Consider the following 25375-nt stretch of genomic DNA (forward strand, 5'->3'; position numbering starts at 1 on the left):
AAGATCACTCAGCTCTGTAGACATACATACACATTCGAGATATTCGTTAAGATACTGGGGAACCAATTTCAGAAGTAATTTCATTAAATCATTACTAAATGTAAAATATTTCCTACATATTTTTCACATATTACTTTCAAAACAAAGAACACTATATTTTCATTTGAATGAAACACAGGTCGCATATAAACACAGTCATCGGTCAGTAAACAAAATGCACAGTCCTGAAACATCACAATAATGAACACACGGTTTTAGATCATTTATTTAAATGATAAATTCCTAATCAAGGCATATCAGATCTCATTTAGAATCACATGTTCGGAGACAGCTGATCACTATATATCTACACCAGTGCCGCGTAGTGTAGGAACATATCAACCAGCAGAAGTCGTCACACTATGCATTTCTATTCGTCCTGCTACAGGCCAGGATAGAAGAAACAAGCAAACTGAAACGGACACTTAGTAGGAATGGGAAAAGACAGAGTTTCAAAAAGAAAGCAACAGAAAGGAGACCACAAGGAAGGCCTTGAAAGAGGTGGATGGTTTTTGTGAAGGGGAGTATAAAGAAGAGAGTAGAAAAGACAGAAGAGATATTAGAAGCAGGAAAGGAGTTGTGGAGAGACGGACAATGGTGGAGGTCTTTGATTCATAATCTGACCCAGCTGAGAATTGGAAATGACAACAGAAGAAGAAGAAATCGATGGAGAGCACTGTCTTGTAAGGTGGGAACACTGTTGAATGCATTCACACAAAGAGAAGGACAACTTTGATCCAAAATTTTCAGCACAACCCTTCATTGATTGGGAAGTAGAGGAGACCCTGTTTAGGAGAGGAAGAAAATAAGAAAGAGGAATGATTATCTAATGCTATGACTTCTTATTTTCTTGAATCTCGCTATTGTCTCAACCATAGAGGTCCTCAGAGCAAGGGGATTTGAGGCAAGGCTGATAGGAATTTGAAAGCTCGCTACAAAAGATTGCAAGATCTGAATGTTAAGTGGTTATAAGGGATATAAGATACAGGATTTTGTGGACAAAGGGCAAAATTAATCTCCCAGGTAACATGATAAACCACCACTGGGTTGGATTACCCAGAAACTGTGCTTGGCATTCTCAAGGTGACTGCTTTCTTCAAAGATCATCTCTGAAGATCTTCCTTGAGAATGCCAAGCACAGTTTCTGGTGAAATATTGGGAGTTACTAACCCACTTTAACAACAGTCTACAAGCTTCGAAAATAATATTTTTATATTTGAGACTTGGCATGGAAACTTGAGCTGTTATGTTAGTATGTAGGTTAATTGGAAGAGTGAAATGGTATAGAGTAAAAGGAGGTGGACTGGTGAACTGCATAAGACCAGTCCAAAAGAAGGGAGGCAAAATAAATATTGGCAGCTTGTCCAGCCGAAATTGTTTGTTATACGACCACAAGACAAGAAAAACAGAATATAACCTATTCACTAGTACAACATGTTGATCTCCACTGAGTGTCATTTGAAAAGTCCTACTTCTATTAGTTGAAAACATGGGGAAATGATGATAGTTCAAGTAGTAATGACTAGATTTTAATATCATCCTCTCAACTTGGAGAGCAATTAGTAAGTAGACTTCCTTTGATTTACTGTACATACAATTTTCTGCCCATTAAGGATTGTCGTATGTTAAATATATCTCTTGCTGTGCTATGCTTTTCTTGTAGTGTTATAATTAGTAGTTTCATTGTTCATGTTATTCTGTTCATTGAAAGGTTATCTTTTTTCTTGTCTAGAGGTGTCTCACCTTTATGGATCGAGGATATGTATTCAAGTTGATCAATTCGTACATGGATAAGTTCAATCCTGGTGATACAAAGACACTATATGACTACAAGTTCACCTTTCTTCAAGTTATCTGTTCGCATGAACATTTTGTAGTATTCAATCTACCCCTAAGTCATTCACGTCTAGGCACCAAGAGCAGAATTGGTATGTATCCTTTTCTTACATATTTTAATGTACTGTAATTAAGACATTGTGGGGAAATATTCATCATATCATGAAAAACAAATGGCCAATAGGCACAGCTACAGCCTAACAATGGGTCTTGATAATAAATTTCATTGTTCATCAGTAAAAAATAAAAATTGCTGTTAATGCAAACCCTTTTCTACAATAAAACCTTGGTTTGTCTTTTAAAAAAAAAGAGTTAAATAACTGAATTGAATGGTGTTTATTTAATGAGTGTCTAGTTGTTAATATCCATACAAGCACCATTCAGAAATGTAAGGTTTTGTTTAAATTTCTCGTTCAGTACCATTTGTATTACATGAGGGAAGTCTTGTTACTCAGATCAGTAGAAAATAAAAAGTATGATTTGGTAATTAATTTTAATTACAGTATATGAAATGATTAATTGCAGATTATATGGATGAATACTGTCTCTCTGAAGAATTCTGCAGACAACATTTTCTGGTGGGATTACTTCTTCAAGAGGTGCGCACGTCACTCAATGAGGTATTCCAGGTCCGGAAGGTGGCTGTGGCTACACTTCGAGATTTGCTGGCCAAGCACGAGTTGGATGACCGTTATCAGAATAAGGTATTTTTAAAGGATTTTGTAATTGCCCTATGAAGTGGGCAGCTACAAAATTGAATATTAGCCAATGTACACCAAGTGTTTGCTGCACTTCAGCCACCTTTTGCTCACTGTACAAAAGCTATTTGACATGGCAGTGTTTTAAAAAAAATTTTGTAGTTATCGAGAGTATTGATCAACCAGGCATGTTAAGTTGTGCATCTGACGTGCTTTCTAAGTCCCACAATTGGTCTGTTGGGTTGATGTCAAGAAAATTCAGAAGTCAGGTGATACACACTGCCTGACAAAAAAATTCAAGCACCCAGAAAGGGAGGAGGAGACAAAAATGAAATTTAATATATCGAGAGAGTATGTGATGTTATTTCAGTTATTACAAAATAGAATCAAATTTACAAAGGACTTAGCAGCACAAGCCCACTTATCAGTAACACTTTCTCTGTGTGTTCTTACATTAAATAAACTCACGTTAATATACATACAGCAGATGTTTTATGGCATATCCTCACAAATAATACGATCATACCAAATAAAGTCCAGACATAACTACGTAAATAATAATACTAATAGATGTAAACAACTTCATAGCCATACCTCAAAAGTAGTAGTAATGATAATAAATCGACCTTGATATTTCAATTTTTTTTACCCATGGGTTAGAGAATATTGTTTCCAGGTTATACTAGTCTATTACACTTGCATCAGGCTCCCCACACCACGACGTCTGGAGTAACACTGCTGTGCCTCTCCAGAACATCGGAAAAATGAGACCTTTCCCCAGGTGCCGTCATTTTCACAGACAAGGGTCATCCAGGGTAGTACAGAACCACGATTCATCACTGAACACAGTGTGATGCCATTCATGCTTCCCAGTCACGGCACCACTCCAAACGCAGCCATTTGTGTTGTGGTGGTGTTAACGGTAATACCCTAGTCACCGGGCGAGTTGGCCGTGCGCGTAGAGGCGTGCGGCTGTGAGCTTGCATCCGGGAGATAGTAGGTTCGAATCCCACTATCGGCAGCCCTGAAGATGGTTTTCCGTGGTTTCCCATTTTCACACCAGGCAAATGCTGGGGCTGTACCTTAATTAAGGCCACGGCCGCTTCCTTCCAACTCCTAGGCCTTTCCTATTCCATCATCGCCATAAGACCTATCTGTGTCAGTGCAACGTAAAGCCCCTAGCAAAAAAAAAATCCCTAGTCCAGCTGCTGCTAGTCTCTGACCAATTGTGCAGGATGACACAGAATGTTGCAGGGAGTCTATTACTTGTTCTCGGATGGCAGGCACAGATGTGAAGGGGTTACAATGTGTTTGGTGCACAATACAGCGATCCTCCTTTGTGGTGGTCAGATGTGGTCGACCAGAACCTTGATGACGAGTTTGCCTGCCCTCACATTCCTCTGCAGTCCAACATTGCGCCAATCTTTTTCATGTGCGATGTCCTCACAGAACGTTGGCCATCTGTAGCATGATCTTTTGTTTGCTTGTAGCTGTTCTTAACAGAGTAAGCTTTGTCACCCCAAACCACTCTCTCAAGTTGCCGAGCCACCATGTCCTACTTCTCCCTGAACCACGTTTTCCATTAATTTTCCCATGGAGTATTACTTGCCAAAAATCAAAAACCAAATCCCATGGCACTACAGCCCTTGAATGCCCTTGGCCTACCAAGCGACCGCTGTTCAGCCCAAAGGCCTGCAGATTACGAGGTATCGTGTGGTCAGCACAAACGAATCCTCTCAACCATTATTTTTGGCTTTCGAGACCGGGACCGCTATCTCACCGTCAGACAGCTCCTCAATTCTAATCACGTAGGCTGAATGGGCCTCCAACCAGCCCTCAGGTCCAGGTAAAAATCCCTGACATGGCCGGGAATTGAACCTGGGGCCTCCAGGTAAGAGGCAGGCACGCTACCCTGACACCACGGGATCAGCAGTATTACTTGCAGAAGGTGGTATTTACTGTTCCGCATGATATGACCAAAGTATTCTAGCTTCCTTCTCTTGATGGTAATGAGAATTTCTGGTTCTTTGATCATCATCATCATTTTACAGTTCCAGTTTCCCAGGTACTGTTGGCGAGCCTCTTCCATTCTGTCTTATTGAGATACGTTCTGTTGTTAGTGACGTCCTCCAGTGTCCTTTCCTGATCTGCAATGTCCATCTTTATGATGTCCATCCAGTGGGTTCTTGGTCTGTTCCCTGCCACGTGTCGCTCCAAGTTAACATATGCTGTCCTTGTTGGTTCCATCCTCATTACATGCCCAAACCACCTCAGTCTGAACATGCTGTGACCCAATCTAACAATGATGTAACAATCACAGAGTCCTTCCTAACCACATCTTTCCTTAACTTGTCCAGTTTGGTTTTTTGAATTGTGGACCCAAGGAACTTCATCGCGGATACCTGCAACCTTAATGAGTCTTTCTTAGTGAGGGTGCAATTTTCAATACCATAGGTTAAGATTGGTATGAAGTCTAATTGAAAATCACCAGCTTTGATCTTGATGGTACTTTAGAATCCCAGAGGAGTGTTCGTACTTGCTGGTAAAACTGAGAGCTCTTCTGCACTCTTATTTGCCACCTCCTTTGTGGCTAGTGTATCGCAAGATATAACACTGCTGAGGTATGTAAAGCTTTCCACACTTTCTAGTGGATCGTTTCCTAGCATGATATTCGCTGGTCGTCCCTCTCTGTTTATTGCCATCACTACTGTTTTAAGTTCGCTTATCTTGAGATTGAACTTCTGGAACTTAACCTTTCATTCATTGAGTCTCGACTGTACTTTTTTTATAGTTTCTCCCCAGATGATGACATCATCAGCGAAGGCCATTTTATTTGGTTCACCAGAGGTTTTCTTGATGTTCTTCATTATGTCATCCATGATGGTGATAAACAATAATGGGGATAGTGCACTGCTTTGCTGGACTACACTTTCGGTCTTGAACCAGGATGAATATCCGTCACCCAGTCGCACACAGCTGGTACAGTTCTCATACAGCATCTGAACTTTCCTCACCAGTCCCTCTGGCACATTTCTGTTTCTCAGGCATTCCCATATCTTCTCTTTTTGCAATGCTGTCATATGCCTTCTCAGTGTCAAGGAAAACCATAAACAGAATTTTACCTTTTGTTTTTGATCACTCTGAACATTAGTTTCATATTTCCTCTGCTGTCTTCCTTCAGTTTTTGAGTAAATTTCTCTCAGCACTTTATCTTCTCCTCTTCATCTACTCTTTTAACCCTCAATTTCTTGTCCCGGTATGCTTGCTCGAGGTCTCTGATCTTCCCCTCGTCCCTTACCTGTTCTGGCTTGGATTTCTCCTTATCTTGTTCTTTTCAGGTTATGTTCTTTTCCTTTATTGAGGATCTTACTCTTCCATTCCACCAGGCTGTCTCTTTTTCCCTTACTCTCGCACTTGTCTTCCCGCAAACCTCTATTGCTTCTTTTATCAAGGTATTTTTAAATCTTCTCCACTCTACCTCACCACTCTCCACTTCTTCTGTAGGCAATTGTCCTCTTATACAGTCCTGATATTCGGTCTGTTTTCCAATCTGTTGTAGTTCCCACACCTTAATCTTAGGCAATTTCCATGTTGTTATCCTTGGTACATTAATATCTTTCAGATCTGCAACTAATAGCTGGTGGTCGCTATTGAGGTTCTCGCTTGGAATCACCTTGACATCAGTCACAAGTCTACTTCTTACTTCATCTGTAATGACATAGTTAATGACCGTCCTACTCTTTCCATCCCAGCTGTGACGGGTAATCTTGTGACGGACTCTTTTGTTGAACCAACTGTTTTGTTCATACGGTGCAAAACTTCTATATTCGTCATTTTAGCTGTCCAAGGTACCTTCAGCATCCTTCGGTACATACACATTTCAAATGCTTGCGACTTCTTGCACATGGTCTCAGTTAGTGTCCATGCCTGGATGCCGATAACAGAGTGCTGAAAACTTAGCACTGGAGTATTCGTGTTCGTAGTGTAAGGGAAAGGTAATGGGCTTGTCAAAAGTTTTCTCAGTCTCTGAAAAGACATTCTAGCCTGCTCAATTCCACATCGGATCTCATGAGCAAAGTCCAAGTCATCATTGATGTGACATCCCAGGTATTTAAATGTTGCCACTCTTGCGATCTGGTCCTTTGCTGCTGTGAGATTACCTCGAATGCCATCTTCTTTCCTGCTTATAACCATCCACTTGGTCTTCTTTACATTAAACCTCAAGCCCATGGCGCTGCTGGCTTCGGTTACAGCATTAAATAGTTCCTGTAGATCCTGGAAATTGGTTGCAAGTAGCACAATGTCATCAGCATACCTGATGTTATTTATGACCATTAACCACAACTCCTTGAGTCTTTCCGTAAAGAGCATCTCAAAAAATATTTTTTTAGTAGATGTTGAAAAGCATGGGTGAAAGAATACAGCCTTGGCGAACTCCTTTCGTAATTGAGACTTCTTCTGAGACACGACCATCAACTCTTACGCCAGCACTCTGGTTCCAGTAGAGATTACCAATAATACGGATGTCCCGCCCACCAAGTCCTAATTCTCGAAGAATGTTCATAAGTTCGTCAAGGCGGACTGTATCGAAGGCTTTTTCGTAGTCGATGAAACAAGCAAAAACATCAACATTGACATCTCGGCACTGTTGGACGAATACCTGCAGACTGAATAATGCCTCTCTAGTACCAAAACCGAAGGTACAAGATGGCGTCAGCGAAGGATGTAAGTGAAGATAGCTCCCGGTTCTCTTGCGAAATAATCGGGAATAAATGTGGTGTAAACAAGAAGCGAGTGAAGAATGGTATCGAGTGTGAAAAGTGTTTAATTTGGTACCATTTTGAGTGTATATGTAGTGCTGGTTTTGCTAAAAATGAAGATACTTGGACTCGTGTTAGCTGTGGCGAGAGCAATTTGAATAGCAGTAACAAACCTAGGCCTACAACGGTCAACGAATCGCTGGCGTCTCATTACTTGGAGGAGGGAGGTAATGATAATGTACTTGTAATTCTCTCTTTATTGCAACAGGATTTACAAGCATTAAAAGCGGAGAATGAGATTTTAAAGGAAAAGGTACGTTTACTGGAATCGAAAGTACCGGTACCAGTAAACACTCAGAACACAGGTGGCTCCGAGAATTCTAGCGCGTGGTGTCAAGTTTCTTCAGATTCGAGGAGGAAAAGTGTACAGTTTAATAAGGACAACTTTGTAATTGACACCAAAAATAGATTTTCATCCCTGAGGGAAGTAAGCGATACGCGAGGTATCCGTATAGGAAGCAGTCAAACGTATAGCGCAAAATCCATTACGAGAAGCGGCAAAGTTAGGCCTAAAATCCCACACGGTGCACCGGCGAAAGTGTCGAACATTTTTATATTTGGTGATAGCCAGGCAAGGGGAATTGCGGAGAAAATGGTCAATGAAGATATTGCAGCATCGGCAGTCATCTATCCTGGGGCCCCAATGAAGAAGGTATTGGAAAACACGGAGCAGGCGGCAAGAAATCTCGGAAGTCGTGATGCAGTAGTGATCATCGGCGGGACGAACGACGTAGCTCACAACAACGCTAAGAATGTTATTTCTGAACTTAAATGTACACTAGGTAAGCTGACTCAAACTAACATCTTTGTAGTGAACGTGCCCCACAGGCATGATTTGATTAGAGACTCGTGTGTGAACATTGAAGTGGACAAAGTTAATACAGATATGGTTAAAATTTGTAAACATTTTCGTAATACACAGGTAATTGATAGCAGCAGTTTCGAGAGACAGTTACACAAAGCATGGCCTTCATTTAAACAATTCAGGTAAACGAAAGATAGCAAATATTGTTCTAGATTTTATTAATCATAAGATATGTACTGTAAAAAAGGCAACTCCCTTGAGTTATAATACTGACCAGGAAAACTAGTAGAAAGAGCCAGCTGTACTTCAAGCTGGCTCAGCCAACTAGAAAATGAAACTCAGGAAAGTAAGGAAATTCAAGTTACCCAATTGCAACAGTCAATTTTTAGGGAGGAAGGGGGTCTGAGATTGCTCTTGGTAAACTGTCAGAGTGTAGTAAATAAACAATTAAAATTCGGTACATTGGTGGAATCTTATGAGACTGATGTGGTGATAGGAGTGGAATCGTGGTTGAGAGAAGGGGTGGGTAATAGAGAAGTATTTCCAGAAGGGTACACAGTCTATCGTAGAGACCGAGGAGATAAAAAGGGAGGGGGGGTGTTTATTCTGGTGAAGGAATCATATTGTTCACATGAATGGTTTACTGATGAAAGGGATGAAATATTAGGGATAAAATTAATTTGTGATAATATGAAGGAGGTGGGAATTATAGGAACATACAGGCCTGGAAGAGAGGAAAGAGACATGGAAATATTTGAGAAAATAATAGATTATACTCATAAAAACAATAATAATGATGTGGTAATAATTGGGGGAGATCTAAACTTGCCTGAGGTTGAATGGAATGGAGCTGCAAGTGAAGCCCATGAACAGAAACTGGCAAATAAATTAATTTGGGAGGGAGGATTTACACAAGTAGTACAAGAACCGACTCGTCTCAATAACTTACTAGATGTATTCTTGGTTAAACCATGGGAAATTGTTGATAAAACTGAGGTAATTGAAGGAATAGGTGACCATAAGGCTGTAATAATGGATGTAGGACTGGTACCAAAAAGGCTTAATAAGAGGGTCACACAAGACAAGAAATTGTACAGAAAAACTAAAGTTAATGAATTTGGGACTTGCCTTGAATCACAATTCAGTTGTTGGATAAGTGAAGGGAGTAATGTGGATACACTTTGGGCTAAATTCAAAGGAATCGTTTGGGAAGGAGAGAAGAGATTTGTACCTGTTAAGAAGGGTAAAATCACCTCAGACCCTGTTTATTATACAAGGGAAATAAGAAAATTAAAAAGAAAATGTAGAATAGTAAACAGGAAAATCAAAGAAGGTAGGGAGAGTAGAGAAAGTAGAAAACAGCTAATGAGGGAACTGAATAGAGTGAAAAAGGAAGCAAAAGAGAATTATATGAATGGAATTCTTCAAGAGCGTAATGACCACAAAGGGAAATGGAAAAAGCTGTATTCATATATCAGGAATCAAAAAGGAAAAGGAATCCAAATTCCTACAATGGTGGGAGAAGGGGGTGAACACTATTTAACAGATACTGAGAAAGCAAACCTCTTTAGTAGGGAATTTAGAGATTCAGTAGATGATTGTCAGGAGTTGGAAACCGAAACAGAAGTTACAGAGGGACAGACACAGAGGGGAAACAAGAAGCTTCTCGTTCACAAATGAAGATATTTTCAGAGAAATCCAACTGCTTCAGCAAGGAAAAGCAGCAGGAAGTGATCAAATTACTGAGGAGGTGATAAAGACAATGGGGTGGTAAATAGTGCCTTATTTAAGATTTCTCTTTGACTATGTCATAAATAATAGTGTAATACCAAAGGAATGGAAGGAATCTATAATAATACCAATTTATAAAGGAAAGGGTGATAAAAGGAAACCAGAGAACTACAGACCAATCAGCCTGACCAGTATAGTTTGTAAAATACTGGAGAGTTTAATATCAAAGTACATCAGAGGGATATGTGATGATAAAAATTGGTTCATGAGGAGCCAGTATGGATTTAGAAAGAAATTTTCTTGTGAGGCACAACTGGTGGGATTTCAGGAGGACATATCAGATCAATTGTATTCAGGAGGCCATTTAGATTGCATAGCCATAGATCTTTCCAAAGCCTTTGATAGAGTGGAACATGGAATATTATTAAAGAAATTGGAGGGAATAGGATTGGACGTAAGGGTTACACGCTGGGTAAAAACATTTCTAAATTCGAGGGTTCAGAAAGTCAAAGTGGGAATTAACGTATCGCAGGAAGAGAAAGTTTGGAAGGGAATTGCACAGGGTTGTATAATCGGTCTGTTACTTTTCTTAATATACGTGAATGATTTAGGGAACAATATAACATCAAAAATAAGATTGTATGCAGATGACATAATTGTTTATAGGGAAATAAATACCATTGAGGATTGTTCAGAATTACAAAGGGACCTTGAGAGTATCCAACAATGGGTTGAAGAGAATAACATGAAGGTTAATGGAGGCAAATCAACTGTTACAACATTTACAAACAGGAGTTTTAAAACTGAATTTGAATATACTTTGGATGGGGTAGTTATCCCAAAAGATGGCAAGTGCAAATACTTAGGTGTAAAATTTGAAAGTAATTTGCACTGGAAGGGTCATGTGGATGACATTGTTTGGAAAGCATACAGATCGTTACATGCCATAATGAGGCTACTTAAAGGATGCAGCAAAGAATTAAAAGAGAAAAGTTACTTAAGTATGGTTCGTCCATTATTGGAATATGCAAACAGTGTTTGGGATCCTCACCAAGAATACCTAATAAAAGAAATAGATAGTGTGCAGAGGAAAGCAGCAAGATTTGTGACAGGGGATTTCAGGAGAAAGAGTAGTGTATCAGAAATATTAAAGAAACTAGGGTAGGAAAACTTTAAGTAAGAGAAGGGAGAAAACTAGACTTATAGGTTTATATAGAGCCTATACTGGAGAAGCAGCATGGGGAGATATCCGTGAGAGGCTTCAGTTGGAAAATAATTATATCGGCAGGACCAACCACAAATATAAAATTAGAAGGAATTTTAGCAGAAGCGATTGGGGTAAATTTTCATTCATTGGGAAGGGTGTGAAGGAGTGGAACAGTTTACCAGGGGTAGTGTTTGATCCTTTTTCAAAATCTGTACAGATATTCAAAAAGAGAATAAACAGCAACAGAGAAAATAAATTAATTGTTAGAGGGCATTCAACCAGTGCAGGTTAATGTAAATAAAGAATGTGTGTGAATAAATTAATTCCATCCCCTGGTCTAAGGAGTTTGGACAGCCAAAGTAGGGGACTGCCTGTAGGGGTGAAGTACAGGGAGGACTTCGTGGGCCCTGGGACCGTACGGTAGCTGTGAAGGCCCTTCAGGAACTCTGAAAAGTGGTGGTAAAAGGGGCTCTGGTTAAGATGCAGCAGGTCATTATGCTACTTAGGTTCCAGAATGGGTAAAGAAAAGAAAAAGTAAATAAATGCAATGTAAATGCAATGTAAATTTTAATCTTATACCAGTTGTACAGTATCATTTGAAGTAATTCCACATACTGTATATCAGATGACTATATTTGTAAGTAGTACAGGAGATATTATAAGTAGAATTGTGTAAACAAAGTAAATTTATTAAGGATGAGCTGTGTGTTTAATAGAAAAAATTATTAGTGTAAATTATATAATATTGTATTATAGGAAAATTTTATTCTCTTGTTAATTTAATATTTAGTGCTTGACAATAATGTATTTTAGTGTACCATTTGCCACCGAGGTAAACACCTCATTTGCAAATAAAGAGATTTTGATTTGATTTGATTTGAAACCATGTCTGAAGCCAAACTGGTGATGTTCCGATATTCTCCTCATATTTATGATAAATTCTCGAATGCAAGACCTTTAGGAATACTTTCAGAACGTGGCTCATCAAACTAATTCATTGCAGAATTTTGCATTGGCTTTCTTAGGCAATATTACGAAAGTTGATTTGAGCCAGTCGTGAGGAATGGTTCCACTGCGGTGAATACTGTTGAATAGGTCAACTAATAATGAAAGGGATTTTTCTTTCTCAAGCAGTTTGAGTATCTCAGCATACATCTCATCAGGTCATGGAGCCTTCCCATTCTTCGCTGTTCTTATGGCGTACTCTACACATGTGATATCCACATCATCGTTGTGCCCAAGCACCATGATCCTCATTTCTGTGATTCAAGAAGAGATTTTGTACATATTCCATCTATTCCTTCAGTTTCTCTTCTGTGCTCGGTAAGATGTCACCATTCTTATTAAGGAGGATTCCATTAACCTTCTTGTTGTATGCACCAATTACTTGTTTCACTTTCTTGTACATGGTGAAAAAATCATGTTTTGAATTCAGTAATTCTATTTCGATGCATTCCTCAGAGAATTGTTGTACTTTTGCATTCCTTACTTTTTTTCGTATTAACTTCTGCAAACTTTTGTACTTTACAGGATCTTTGTTCTTAAAACACCTTCTCTGGTCCATCAGCTTCAGAATTTCTTCTGTCATCCACGGCTTGTTTTCCCTTCTTCCAGCATCCCTTGACTCTTTGCTGTCCCTAACGCTCCAGAGCACCTGAATATTATCACCCACCTGTTGTGCTGAACGCTCCAAAGCACTCATCACACTCCCATTCATTAGAAGTGTGTTGAGAGAAATATTGAGGGTTCTTGTGTATTGACAGCATTTCCTATGTGTATTTCCCAAGCAGACCTGCTTTATAAATATTGTCTTTCAGTTAGAGATTATTCTTGTTCAAGTTCATACGTCATCAAATTGCGGAGTTGTGTGGAAAGGTATGAAAGAAAGAATCCGAAAGTGAAGATATATTAGAAGTTAGTGGAGATAGTGAGCTTTCTAGTTGTGGTTCAGAATTGTATTCTGATGAATGTAGTAGTGATAATGATTTTGAGAATCATGAGCACGAAAAAATATTGTGTGAAGATCTAGGGACAGGGCTACAAAGATATGTTACTAGTGATCTGGAGTCACAATATTCGTTTTGATGAACTGAAAATATGGGAAAACAGTGCCGGTCGAAATCACAATTTACCTTCCGGGAGTTCAGAAAAATATTTTTTTGAATTATTTGTAGGATCGGAATTTTATGAGCTAGTAGCAGAGCAGACAAATATTCATGCCGAATATTTACGAAGAAAAAGTGGCACTCTTGATACTACCTGGCATGACACTAACGTTGATGAAATAAGGGCATATGTACATGGGATTGCTTGTTTTACCTGAAATAGACGATTACTTCCTAGGAGACTTGTGCATTTGCCCATTAGTAAGGCAGGCAGTGGCACTGAAACTGTTTAGGAAACTTGGGCAATGTTTACATCTGAATAGCCATGTAAACACGCCAACACTACAAGATGAACATTACGATATTCTGCACAAAGCAAGACCAGCTCAGCAACTTACGGAAAATTTCAGAATTTTGTACACACCTGGCCGGAAACTCACAGTAGATGAAGCTATGATCGGTTTCAAGGGAAGATTTTTCTTGAAACAGTACCTCATAGGGAAACCCACCAAATGGGGTATCAAAGCAGGGGGTATTGCTGACAGTAGAAGTGGCTACCTTCTGAAATGTGAGATTTACAAGGGGAAAAAAGGAACACAGGACCAGAATTTATTATTAGAAGAGCAGGTGGTTTTACACCTGACAGTCATACCGGGGAAAGTGGCATCACATTTACTTCGATAACTTTTTCAGTTCTGCAAAACTGATGAAATTATTGCTAACCCATAACAGCTATAGTTGTGCAACAACGAGAGTAAATAGAAAGGGTTGGCCTGAAAAGTTTAGGAAACCTGCACAGTTGAAACGCAAGCAGGGAGAATGTACAAAAATGCAAAATGAAGGTGTAACAGCAACAATCTGGCAAGATTCTGTTCTTATGCTGTCAACAAATTCAGATTCTGTGAATGATGGTACAGTGAAACGAAAAACCGGTAAAGGCAATGAAGAAATAGAAATTGCGTGTCCTCGTGCTGTCATAAATTATACAAAACATATGGGTGGCGTGGACATCAGCAATCAGAAAAGATAATACTAGGAGGTTGGGCGATCATTTAAAGAATGGTGGAATTTAATTTTTCATTTTGTGATTAATTAAAAAAATTGATGAAAACTAAAGTCAGTCAGTACGCCCATTCTATCTGGTCGATTTCCTTCATTTTTTTTCTTAACTGAAAGGTATTCATGCAAAGATTTGTCACCAGGCACTATAAATCACTTAACTTTCGCCTTCCTCAAATTATTTGATTTTTTCAAATTTTTGTCTCTTTGAAGCTACCATGTCTTTGGCTCTAATTGAGGTACGGAGTTTGTTTTGACCTAGGAACACTCAGTGGATCAAGATCTTTCATTTCAGCTCTTAACTATTCAAATTGGTTGATTCTGAGGAAAGTTATGAGTGCACATTCAATTTGATGTCCGATATCTTCAACATTTTTTTCTCATTGAAGCAATTAAATCTTTTGTTCTAATTGAGGCCTTTGAAACATGGCTTTATAGGCGGATCCTGAGAATATCTTGCACCCAGAGAATTACAAACGTGGAAGTAATGAGAAGGATGAACACAACACCTCAGTTGATCAAGATAGTGAAATGCCGAAAGCTGCAGTATCTGGGACATATAATGCGCAACACAGATAGATACAACCTACTCCAAAAAATACTCCAGGGGAAAATCAACAGCAAAAGAGGTCCTGGAAGAAGAAGAATATCTTGGCTTGACAATCTTAGAGGCTGGTGCAATATGTCATCAGTTGAACTGTTCCGCTCTGCCACAAACAAGACGAAAATAGCCATCATGATCGCCAACATCCGAAACGGATAGGCACCGAAAGAAGAAGAAGAAGAGGTACGCAGTTCGTTTTGGTCTAAAAACACTCAGTGGATCAAGCGCTTTCTTTTGAGGTAATAAGTACTTAAATTACTAGATTCGGAGAAAAGTTATGAGTATATTTGTCTCCATGACAAAGATCTTTCAAGGACTTTTCAACAATTCAGTGGGTAGTGTTGCTCCAAGGAACATTTAATTCAGTTTCTTTGTGTGATGTATTTTCAAGTATTTTGTTGACATAATATTACATTCTATTACCGCAGCAGATCATGTGCTTTATTTCATTAAGTCGGAACTTTGCAAATACATCTGTGAGGAGGGTAACAAACAACACCATACTTTGCACATTGCGGGCGGAGCCAGCGGGAAACTGCTAATCTATATATTTAAAAAATTTATGAAAACTAAAGTCAGTCAGTCCAGCCATTCTATCTGGTCGATTTCCTTCATTTTTGTTTTAACTTAAAGGGTATTCATGCACAAATTTGTCACCTTCCTCAAATTATTTCATTTTTTCAATTTTTTGTATCTTTGAAGCAATCATATCTCTGGTTCTAATTGAGGTACGGAGTTCGTTTTGGCCTAAGAACACTCAGTGGATCAGGTTCTTTCATTTCAGCTCTTAACTATTCAAATTGGTTCATTTTGAGCAAAGTTATGAGTGCACATTCAATTTGACAGCTCATTTCTTCAACATTTTTTCTCATTGAACCAATCATATCTTTCGTTCTAATTGAGGTATGCAGTTCGTTTTGGTCTAAAAACGCTCAGTGGATCAAGCACTTTCTTTTGAGGTAATAACTACTTACATTTGTAGATTATGAGAATTGTTATGAGTACATTTGTCTCCATGACTAAGATCTTTGAAGGACTTTTTAATAGTTCGGCGCGTAGTGTTGTTCCAAGGAACGTTTAATTCAATTTCTTTGTGTAATGTATTTTCAAGTGTTCTTGACACAATATTACATTCTATTACCGCAGCAGATCATGTGCTTTATTTCATCAAGTCGGAACTTTGCAAATACATCCGTGAGGATAGTAACGAACAACACCATACATTGTACATTGCGGGCAGAGCCAGCGGGAAACTGCTAGTTTTGTGATTAATGTGTACGTTGTGAACATTTTTATTCTTTATGATATGAGTAACCGACCAGCTCTCTCAGCTCATGGAAGCAGACAGCTGAACTTCCGGCGCAACTTGGTGCAACAGCTGATCGGGAATTTCATATCCCGCCAACGTACGGGCTGTAAAAGAAGTTTATCCATCGGCTGTTCATCCCCTAAATTATTTCATTCTCTTGTGAAGATACCTGGTCAAGCCAAAATATGTGCTTTGTATTTACAAATGAAAAATAGGGCAGCTTCTGGGAGAGGCAAACAAACAACATTCAAATGTAAGCTATGCGATCTACCACTGTGCAGGACGGGGTGCTTTTTGGAATACCATCAGGAGAGAAAAGTGAATATTCAAAATTGGGGTTGAGTACACATTTATATGCAATAATCATTTAGGAACGAAGTGGAAAAAAATTACATTTATATCTTTATTTGTCTGACTTCTAGTTATTTTCTTTTAAAGTCTGGTATTTATCAAAGTTTGAAGGCTTTCATGGCCGGTCTCAATATAATAAAAATCTTCCAGGCTATTATGCCGTGGTCTACTCCTCTCATTTCGTCCAGACGTTTCAGCTACAGCCCGGAAGATTTTTATTATATCTAGTATTTATGCTGCTGTGCCTATTGGGATTTAAAGGACTCTGTCAGAAAACACGGTAATTACAGCCGGGCATCCGCCTGTGAATGAGGAATGGCAAAGGGTGAATTTTACTTATGTCATTAATTGCACATTTGATGTGATTTCAAGTGCCTTCAACATCATTTACATTCATGCTGTATTGAACTTCCACAAGTTTTACACGTAGGGCTGACTGAACTTCATCCTTTAAATGGCATTTCTTCAGCCTGAGATTCATAGAAGCAAACAGTAGGCTATGGTCTGAGTTGATATTGGCACCAGGGTATGTTTTCACACATTTGATAGAAATTCAGAACCACTTGTTAATTGTGATGTGATCAGTCTGGTTCCTAATACTGCTATCAGCATTTCAGGTCCATGTATAAAGGCGACTTGGAGATAGTTGGAAATATGTGTTTGCTATAATAAGGCCCTCCTCCTGGCACATCTGGACCAGTCGATCACCTCGGGGATTGCTTGCTCCTAATCCGTAGTCACCGACTAGATCAGCCCGTTGCAAGAGACTATCAGCCCAGCCGACTTTAGCATTGAAATCACCCATCACAATGTTTATCTCAGATGGTTCGGTGTATGACAGGGCTGCTTTGATTTTTGTGTAAAAATCTTCAACATCAACGTCTGACACATCACATGTTGGAGCATATACTTGGATGATATTCATCAAAACTGGTCGTGCATTAAGCTGTAATAAACATGCTCTATCTGATACTGGTACAAATGTTTTCACAGACTTACTGATGTCTCAATATACAATGGAACCCACACCATTAAGATAGCAAGGATCGTCATTACCGGAATAGTATACCTGGTAACCACTGACTACACTCTTTCCTGAATATACCTGGTAACCACTGACTGCACTCTTTCCTGAACGAGGCCTATGCATTTTGCTGATGCCAAGAACGTCAATCTTGAATCTCTCCATCTCTCTGATGGCGTTATGATTCTTTCAATTTTGAAACAAGCTACAAACATTCCACATTGCTATCCTTCAGTCATGACTGGCCCGGAGATTCTTATCACCCCCCTGCCCACTGTAGGGCTGCTGGGGACTGGGGACCTTGGCTTTAAGTTTTCCAGTCATGCTAAAGATTTTCCTGGGGATTAAATACGAGGTGGTTTCCTGTTGCCTTCCTCTCACAGTTTTTAGACCGCTTACACCACTATGGTTACGCTCCCAAATGTGTGTCACATCACTGTATCAGCCGATATCTTGGCTGGTGCCAATGTGCACTAATAACGAAGCTACTGCCCTCCGTCATTATGGATTCCAGTGGCATTTCCTCCACTGAAGGACCATATCCCTCCCTCAAGGCTCAACTGCCGGAAGCCATTAGCTTTTTAGGGTGCTCTGGTTATTTTCCGCTGCCCAACACTCTGTGTTGAGACTCTGGCTGTACGGTCTACTCCATTACCATAGCAGGATACCCTGGCCATCCTCTACATAACACTTATCAGAGGGGAAAAATGGAAGGGCCAATGTCATATCCGAATGCCCCACAAATCTGGATATTGCACGATTAGACTAGCTGGCCGAATGGAGACCTACAATGAAGCTCCTTTCAAACTCTGTCAGGTTCTGATAACTCTGTCTAAGACAAGTACGCGGCATCTCTTTATCCTTCACAGTGATCGCTCAACATCTGACGCTGTTCATGCCCTTTCTATTCCCAACCAGCCTGGTAACAACACTAAACACTAACAACACTAATGCACTCTGGTGGCTATTCTACCTGTCACAGAGAATTGCAACTCTAATCATTTACATACCCGCCGATACTGTGTACTGTAAGTGTATGAAGTTACATTGACATCTGACCATTTTTTCTGGGCGCTTCAATTTTTTTGTCAGTCAGTGTATTAGAAGTCAGAGTAATGTTCCTCGTAGCATAGTGCATTATTGTCTTGAAAAATACCATTGCCACTTGGAAAAAATAGAATATGGTGGGTATGTCCATTTAACAAGTAGGTTATGCTAATGAATACTAGTCATATAAATTAGGGTTTAAAAGAATAATGAATCAAGTAATAAAAGTACAGTGGAAGCCCGGTTTAATGTGCTGTGATTCACCGTGAGTTAGAACATTCAAGGTTCTAATCCAGCAACTGGGTCTTGATCTGAATTTTGTAGCTGGTGCTTCGGGCTGTAGCCATTATATGCACCTGGCTACTGTCATCTTATTGAGTTCTTCAATCTGAAGCTCAGTTTTGTCTTGAAAGCACGCTTAATCCACCACTGGCCAGCTACACCTTACTTAGCTATACCGTCATCATCATCATCATCATCATCATCATCATCATCATCATCATCATCATCTTCATCTTCCAGATGAGGTTGAAATAGATGACAGTCAATACTTTGAAAAGTATTTCATAGATACCTTGTGGAAAAGACATATGAATGTATGGAAAAAAGTTAATGTTGGATGTTATACAGTACCATAATAAAAGAGTTAAAATGCAAAGTTCTTCTTCGTAGTGTATATAGATGTAAAACATGTAGAATTTAATAATTTTAGAATATTCAGTCTGAAAGGAAACTTTAATCTTCAAATAAAATGAATGACTTCTATTGCTTGTTGAGTGATGCATTGTTGATGAGCAAGGGCTCAATTCCGTGGGTGTACTCACATCCTTAGGCACAAAGCTGCATGTCTAATAGGCCTTCTGAACTGGAGTCTAACTGCATGCAGTCTTGCGCAAACAGTTTGATCTGAATATGAGCCTATGTAGCTTGGGAAAAGTCAGATCAAAAGTATGTGGGAGTAGATGTTGGTTGCTTACAAGCTGCAGTTTGGGGTTACCAATCTTGGCATTGTATGGTGACAACTACTGTTACGAAGCCGATTGTTCATTGTTCATTGTTCATGTACGTAACATGCTTGCCTACTATCCCCACCGTAATCCATGCCCTCCCGACCAATAGCCTCAAATTACCGCGATCACCCCTTCCCCTACATAACATGCTCCGCCCCTCTGCTAGTGCTCGCGGTCTGTTGTCTGCCATTTCGGAAGGCAGTTCCTCTTTGGCTTTACTCTTGATGACTTAGTGCTTGAGGTGAGTTTCTACTTACAAATAAAATAGGGCTTTCCTTATCTCAGTGTCTGTTACGCTAATACGTAATATATTTCTTCTCTTAGGTCCGTCTTGGATCGAGATATTTCTAGAATCTCAAATCCTTTGAACGTAATGTTTCCAAGAAATCCGGTCCACCAGTCTACTATTATCAAGTCTATCCACAATTAAGAACACTACAATCAAAACATAGAATATTACGCACATTAATATTATTCAACGGCATTGTATTACAAAGGATTGTCATTAAACTTTGCATTCTACCAAGACAGAGTGAACTCCCTTTTTATAGTTCGCTAACATTCATTTTATGAGGAACTGTTTATCATTAAAGACCTTTACTACAATGGACCTCCATACCGAACATAAAAATGTTTAATGTTTTAAAATAACATCAGCCGATTTTAATGCATGTCAATAACCAAATTATATAATTGCTCAAGGAACACTGAATACTCTTAATGTCAAAAGCAGCTGTAATTTTTAAGAGATAGATTTTACCAAAGACTTGTACTGCAATGAATCTCCATACCAAGTACAAATATGTTTAATGTTCCAAATATGACAGTAGGCGAATTTATTTTAATATATGTTAGTAACTAGAATGTATAATTTGCCAAGAAAAACCATATGCTCTTAAGGTCTAAGCAGCTGTAAAGAACTTTTTAAGAGATTGATTTTAAGTGAACTAGATGCTTAATCAGCATTTTGCAACAACTATAAGGACTTGACAACGTTTTAACTATTCATATCCAAAAGATTGTACAGAGTTAACAAATTATAATATATTGCATAAGAAATATGCTACTAGTTTCAATTAAAAGTTTTATGGTGTACACCAAATTACAAAATAATTTAAGACTATGGTTCAATTTGTATGTACATATATTTTAAAATTATGTTAATATTGATTTGTATAAAGCCTTGTAACAATTTACTTTTGGCTGATGATGGCAAACACAAATGCCGAAACCGGTCCCAATGTTGAAATCTAATAAATACGTGATGTATTAATGACGTCACACTGTTGTAGGATTGAGTAGGTGGAAACAATTACCCTCACTCCTTAATGTAAATCTGGATTCAATACGGACTAAAAATGAAGTTTTTGACATTAAATCGTATTACCTACTCGACAAGCCCATTACCGTACTTACGCAACAGCATGACCTAGGTGTAATATTCGATACAAAATTACAATTTAAGACCCATATAGAAACATATACAACCAAGGCTATGAAATTACTAGGCATTCTCTATCGCTTCACAGAAATTTCTGACCCCATTGCTCTCCGTCACTTCTTCCTTACGATCATTCAACCTCTCTTAAACTACTGCTCTCCGATTTGGACAACAGCCTCCCCCTCCAACACAAAGCAATTAGACAGAGCAGTGTCCTTCTTTCCTGTAAATGTTAGGAACAGAAACCTCAAGCTCAGAAATATGTCTACGCAGCAGGTATTAATGGCAATTAATATGTCACCGGCTGCACATCGGGCGACAGGTAGGTGACCTGAATTTCCTCCACGGGATCTTAAATGGGCATTACCGCTCGGAACATCTTGTCTCACTCTTCTCTCTCCGTGTTCCTTCCCGCTCCACCAGAACCAAAGAGTTTCTCCACCTTCCCCACACTCAGCACTCAAAACTTCAATGATCTTTCCTAATCCGCCTCCGAATACTCTTTAACAATATTAATAGGAGACAAGAGCTTGATATAGCATCAAATAAAAGCATATTCGGGAGGGGTATAAATAGTCTCTTAAAGATAAGTTGATGTGAAGGGATTATACCGTCATCTTGACCCACGACGACTTGGCTATGAACATGGACATTCTCATAGTCTTCGATTTGGACAGTTGTTATTAGTAGGCTGTGTACCTGATCTTGTTATATTTTGTTATGTTTGTTATATTTTATTATGAAAGTTTACGTTTGTTAAATAGTCTGATGACCGTACAAGTGAAATTTGCTTAGTGTAGCTGTATCTTGTGCTTAGTGAATAAATAAATAAATAAATAAATAAATAAATAAATAAATAAATAAATAAATAAATAAATAAATAAATAAATAAATAAATAAATAAATAAATAAATATGACAGCCAGAAGTAGTGCAACTATTTGGGTTCTTGTGTTCATCTATGTGACATGTACGTGCATGCCAGAACGAGCAATGATTGATGTGTCTGTGTATTACTGAAATAGTGAAATCCTGCATGTGTACCATGGCAGGAGAGGTAGATTAATGGGATTAGGATATGGGCATAAAGCACATCAATTGTTAACATTGTCTGCAGTGTAAGGTCCCGATAGTGCTATGAATCGGGCATCTTGATAAATAGAATCACCTGTATGCTGTTATTCCAAACTTTTGTTTAAATTTATATCAAGATATTGCACTGTATTTATTAATGTCTAGAGCCCTGTTTGGATACACAAAATATTATCCGCATGCGTTCTTTCTTCATCCGCATCCACAAATAGTTATCCGTGGATATTGTAAATATTTGACTTATTACATCCAAGGTATTGAAAAGGGTAGATCTATTAACATAACACAACAGGCCAGACTCCCTAAAGTCACAGGTTTTTGAGGGATTCCCTCTTTCGACAACTACAGATGCATTGAGTGGCTCCCTTTTGGAACCTTTGTTCTTTCCTTCCACTAATTGCAGGCAGGAGCCAGTTAGGTTTAGGTCACATTTATGGCTCTATGGTCTCAAGGCTCTTTATATATCACCATTCTCCAATACCATTGTCAAGGGTTGCCTAACCACAAGCAAAACTAAGAGTATACCCAAGTGAAAATCAATTTCATTATTTAGAAATTATCAGAAAAATTATCTGCACTGCCATGCAGTTTGCATCCACCAAGACACTAACTTTGCAGATATCTGCATCCATGCAGGGCTCTACTAATGTCTTCTCTGACAAAAAGTGAAACTAACTGATTGCCTCACTACATAGTCAGTGAACTTAAAAACAAAAAGGTAGATACAGTAATGGTTTTCCATGATGGAAATGTGTATGTGGTGGTAAATTTATTTATAGTACAGAACTGTGTATTTTTTTGTAATTATTAATTTTATTTTCATTCATGAAGGCATCTATTTAAACTAATTAAATATTTCTTCCTTTAGGGTCAGCTGGCTCGTATTGCCACATTGTATGTTCCGTTGCTCACTGTTGTGCTTGAGAATTTGAACCGTCTGAATACCGGTCAAGAACAGACCAACAAGCGCACTGAGTACCACAATGTGTACAACTCCTCTAGTCGAATGTCTTCCAGTAGTTCTTACTTAAACTTCAAAGATACAGCATCAACAGACACCCCAAAATCAATGCACAGATTTACTATGCTGCTGGACAGCAATTCATCTGTTCGTGCCTCTATGCATGCAAGAGACTCTTCCTATTTTGCAGCCATTGCAGGTCAGGGTGAGTTCAAGCTTTTTTATGAACCTATCTTTGATATTTATCCTTGTTCAGAATTTTCTTTAATGTGCGTTGCATAAGATTATTTTCAGTTTATCTTTTGTTGTAGTCATGCTAAATGGGAGCTCTTCTGTTAGCCTGGAGTCAGATACTTCTACAATGTCTGGTGATGCTCATTCTACTGCATCACAGGAGACTGCTATTATCCGTGAAGACCTTGAATCGAATAAGGAGCATTTACTCAAACGACACTCCAGGTAAACATTATTGTACAGCTGTAAGGTGTAACTTCTTCATGATGGGATAAGTGTTTTTTTTTGTGTGTGTTAAAATTGTTTAAAGTTGCTTTACGTCACACAAACACAGATAGGTCTTATGGCGATAATGGGATAGGAAAGATGGAAAGGAAGTGGCCTTAATTAAGGTACAACACCAGCACTTGCATGGTGTGAAAATGCCAAACCATGGAAAACCATCTTCAGGTCTGCCAACTGTGGAATTCTAACACACTATCTCCCGAATGCAAGCTCCCAGCTCTGCGCCCCCTAACCACACAGCCAACTCGCTTGGTGATGGGATAAGTATCGGGACTGACTGTAAGAGATCACTATGTTCATCTTCTCTATGAAAGTTGGTTTTCTATTAATGTAGGAATTATGGAGTTCCTTGTGTACTCATGGAAACTTGTATACTGAATATTGTAGTGTTTGTCACTGTATTATGTATGTATATTAAAACCTCTGGTACATTTCCCCTGTAAATTATCAAAAAAATATTTGTTTTACTGTTTGTACACTGCACTATTTTCCTGATTTGGACAGAGGAGTTTCCTTAGTTGGGTGCTGGTCCCTCAATAGAGGAAATGCCACTGAAACCCAGCAGGCAGCATCTGTTCTCCAGGTTAGGGATGGCCTTATTGAAACCTGGCAGATATGTATAAAATGCCTTCGGGTGTGGCGAGCCCATTGTAATAATTGAGAATTATTCTTGTTGTTTGCATCTTTTGAATACACAAATGCAATTTTAGCTCACCTGCCTTGTGTAACTCGCTAATACAGTAGAACCTTCGATTATACATTCCCGGAAACTACGTTTTCTCGCATTATTCGTTCAAATTACGTAGTCCCGCGATCATCCTAATTCAGTCACGTTGTAAAAATCCCACATTATCCGTTCCTCGAAGAAATTATTTCCCGGATCATCCGTCCAGAAATTTCAGTCCCATCAATGCTAAATCCTTGATTATGCATTTTTCAAGAAACTGTATCTCATGAAAGGATGGCTATGGCATACTTACGGATCTTGGTGTTAACGTCCCGTCATTGCGGTAATATGAGGAAGTACTGTACCGTACTGGAAAAGCGATTTGCGGTGAACTTGTATAAGGGATCAACCATCTCAGCATCGCATTTGGGTGGTATTGTTTAGATAATCTTCGGAAATCGTAAAGCAGAGAGTGTCCACAACAATTGGAAAAACACAGAACGTATTTCGACAGATCGACTTGAAGACGGAACGAGTTTTCGTAAAATCAATCAATCAGTCACTACTGATCTGCATTTAGGGCAGTCGCCCAGGTGGCAGATTCCCTATGTGTTGTTTTCCTAGCCTTTTCTTAAATGATCGCAAAGAAATTGGAAAATTATTGATCATTTCCCTTGGTAAGTTATTCCAGTCCCTAACTCCCCTTCCTATAAATGAATATAAACAAAAATGTTTGAATTGCAAAAAATGTACATTATGTTGAGGGTTACATGTTTTCACTTTTTTCGAGTGTATCGCCGAACAGGTTTTCGACACTTCCCTCAGGGCACTGTATAGTCACTGGGCTTTCAGGCAGGAATCGAAACTGCTCCTTCTTAAGTAACACAAATTTAGTTATCGTATACCATTATGTATCGAGACCAGAACAGATGTTGCACGTATCATTTCGCAGTCGTACCGACTTGTACAGCGAGCGCGCTTTCCAGCTGACTCAAGGTCGCGAATAACCGTAATTTCAGAAGTGTTGATATTTTTCTCTTTCCAATTTGAT

At 38.9% G+C, this 25375-nt stretch overlaps 1 protein-coding gene across 1 annotated transcript in view; it reads left to right on the forward strand.

The window, feature by feature from the left end:
* Positions 1-25375, forward strand: part of Ziz (dedicator of cytokinesis protein Ziz) — a 542949-nt gene that overhangs the window by 356915 nt on the left and 160659 nt on the right. Inside the window, exons 21-24 of the mRNA XM_067151766.2 lie at positions 1772-1967; positions 2401-2579; positions 23046-23343; positions 23450-23597. Of these exons, the coding sequence (XP_067007867.2) occupies positions 1772-1967; positions 2401-2579; positions 23046-23343; positions 23450-23597 (821 nt within the window). The remainder of the gene's footprint in view (positions 1-1771; positions 1968-2400; positions 2580-23045; positions 23344-23449; positions 23598-25375) is intronic.

Source organism: Anabrus simplex, chromosome 7, assembly GCF_040414725.1.
Source record: "Anabrus simplex isolate iqAnaSimp1 chromosome 7, ASM4041472v1, whole genome shotgun sequence".
Taxonomy (NCBI): Eukaryota; Metazoa; Arthropoda; class Insecta; order Orthoptera; family Tettigoniidae; genus Anabrus; species Anabrus simplex.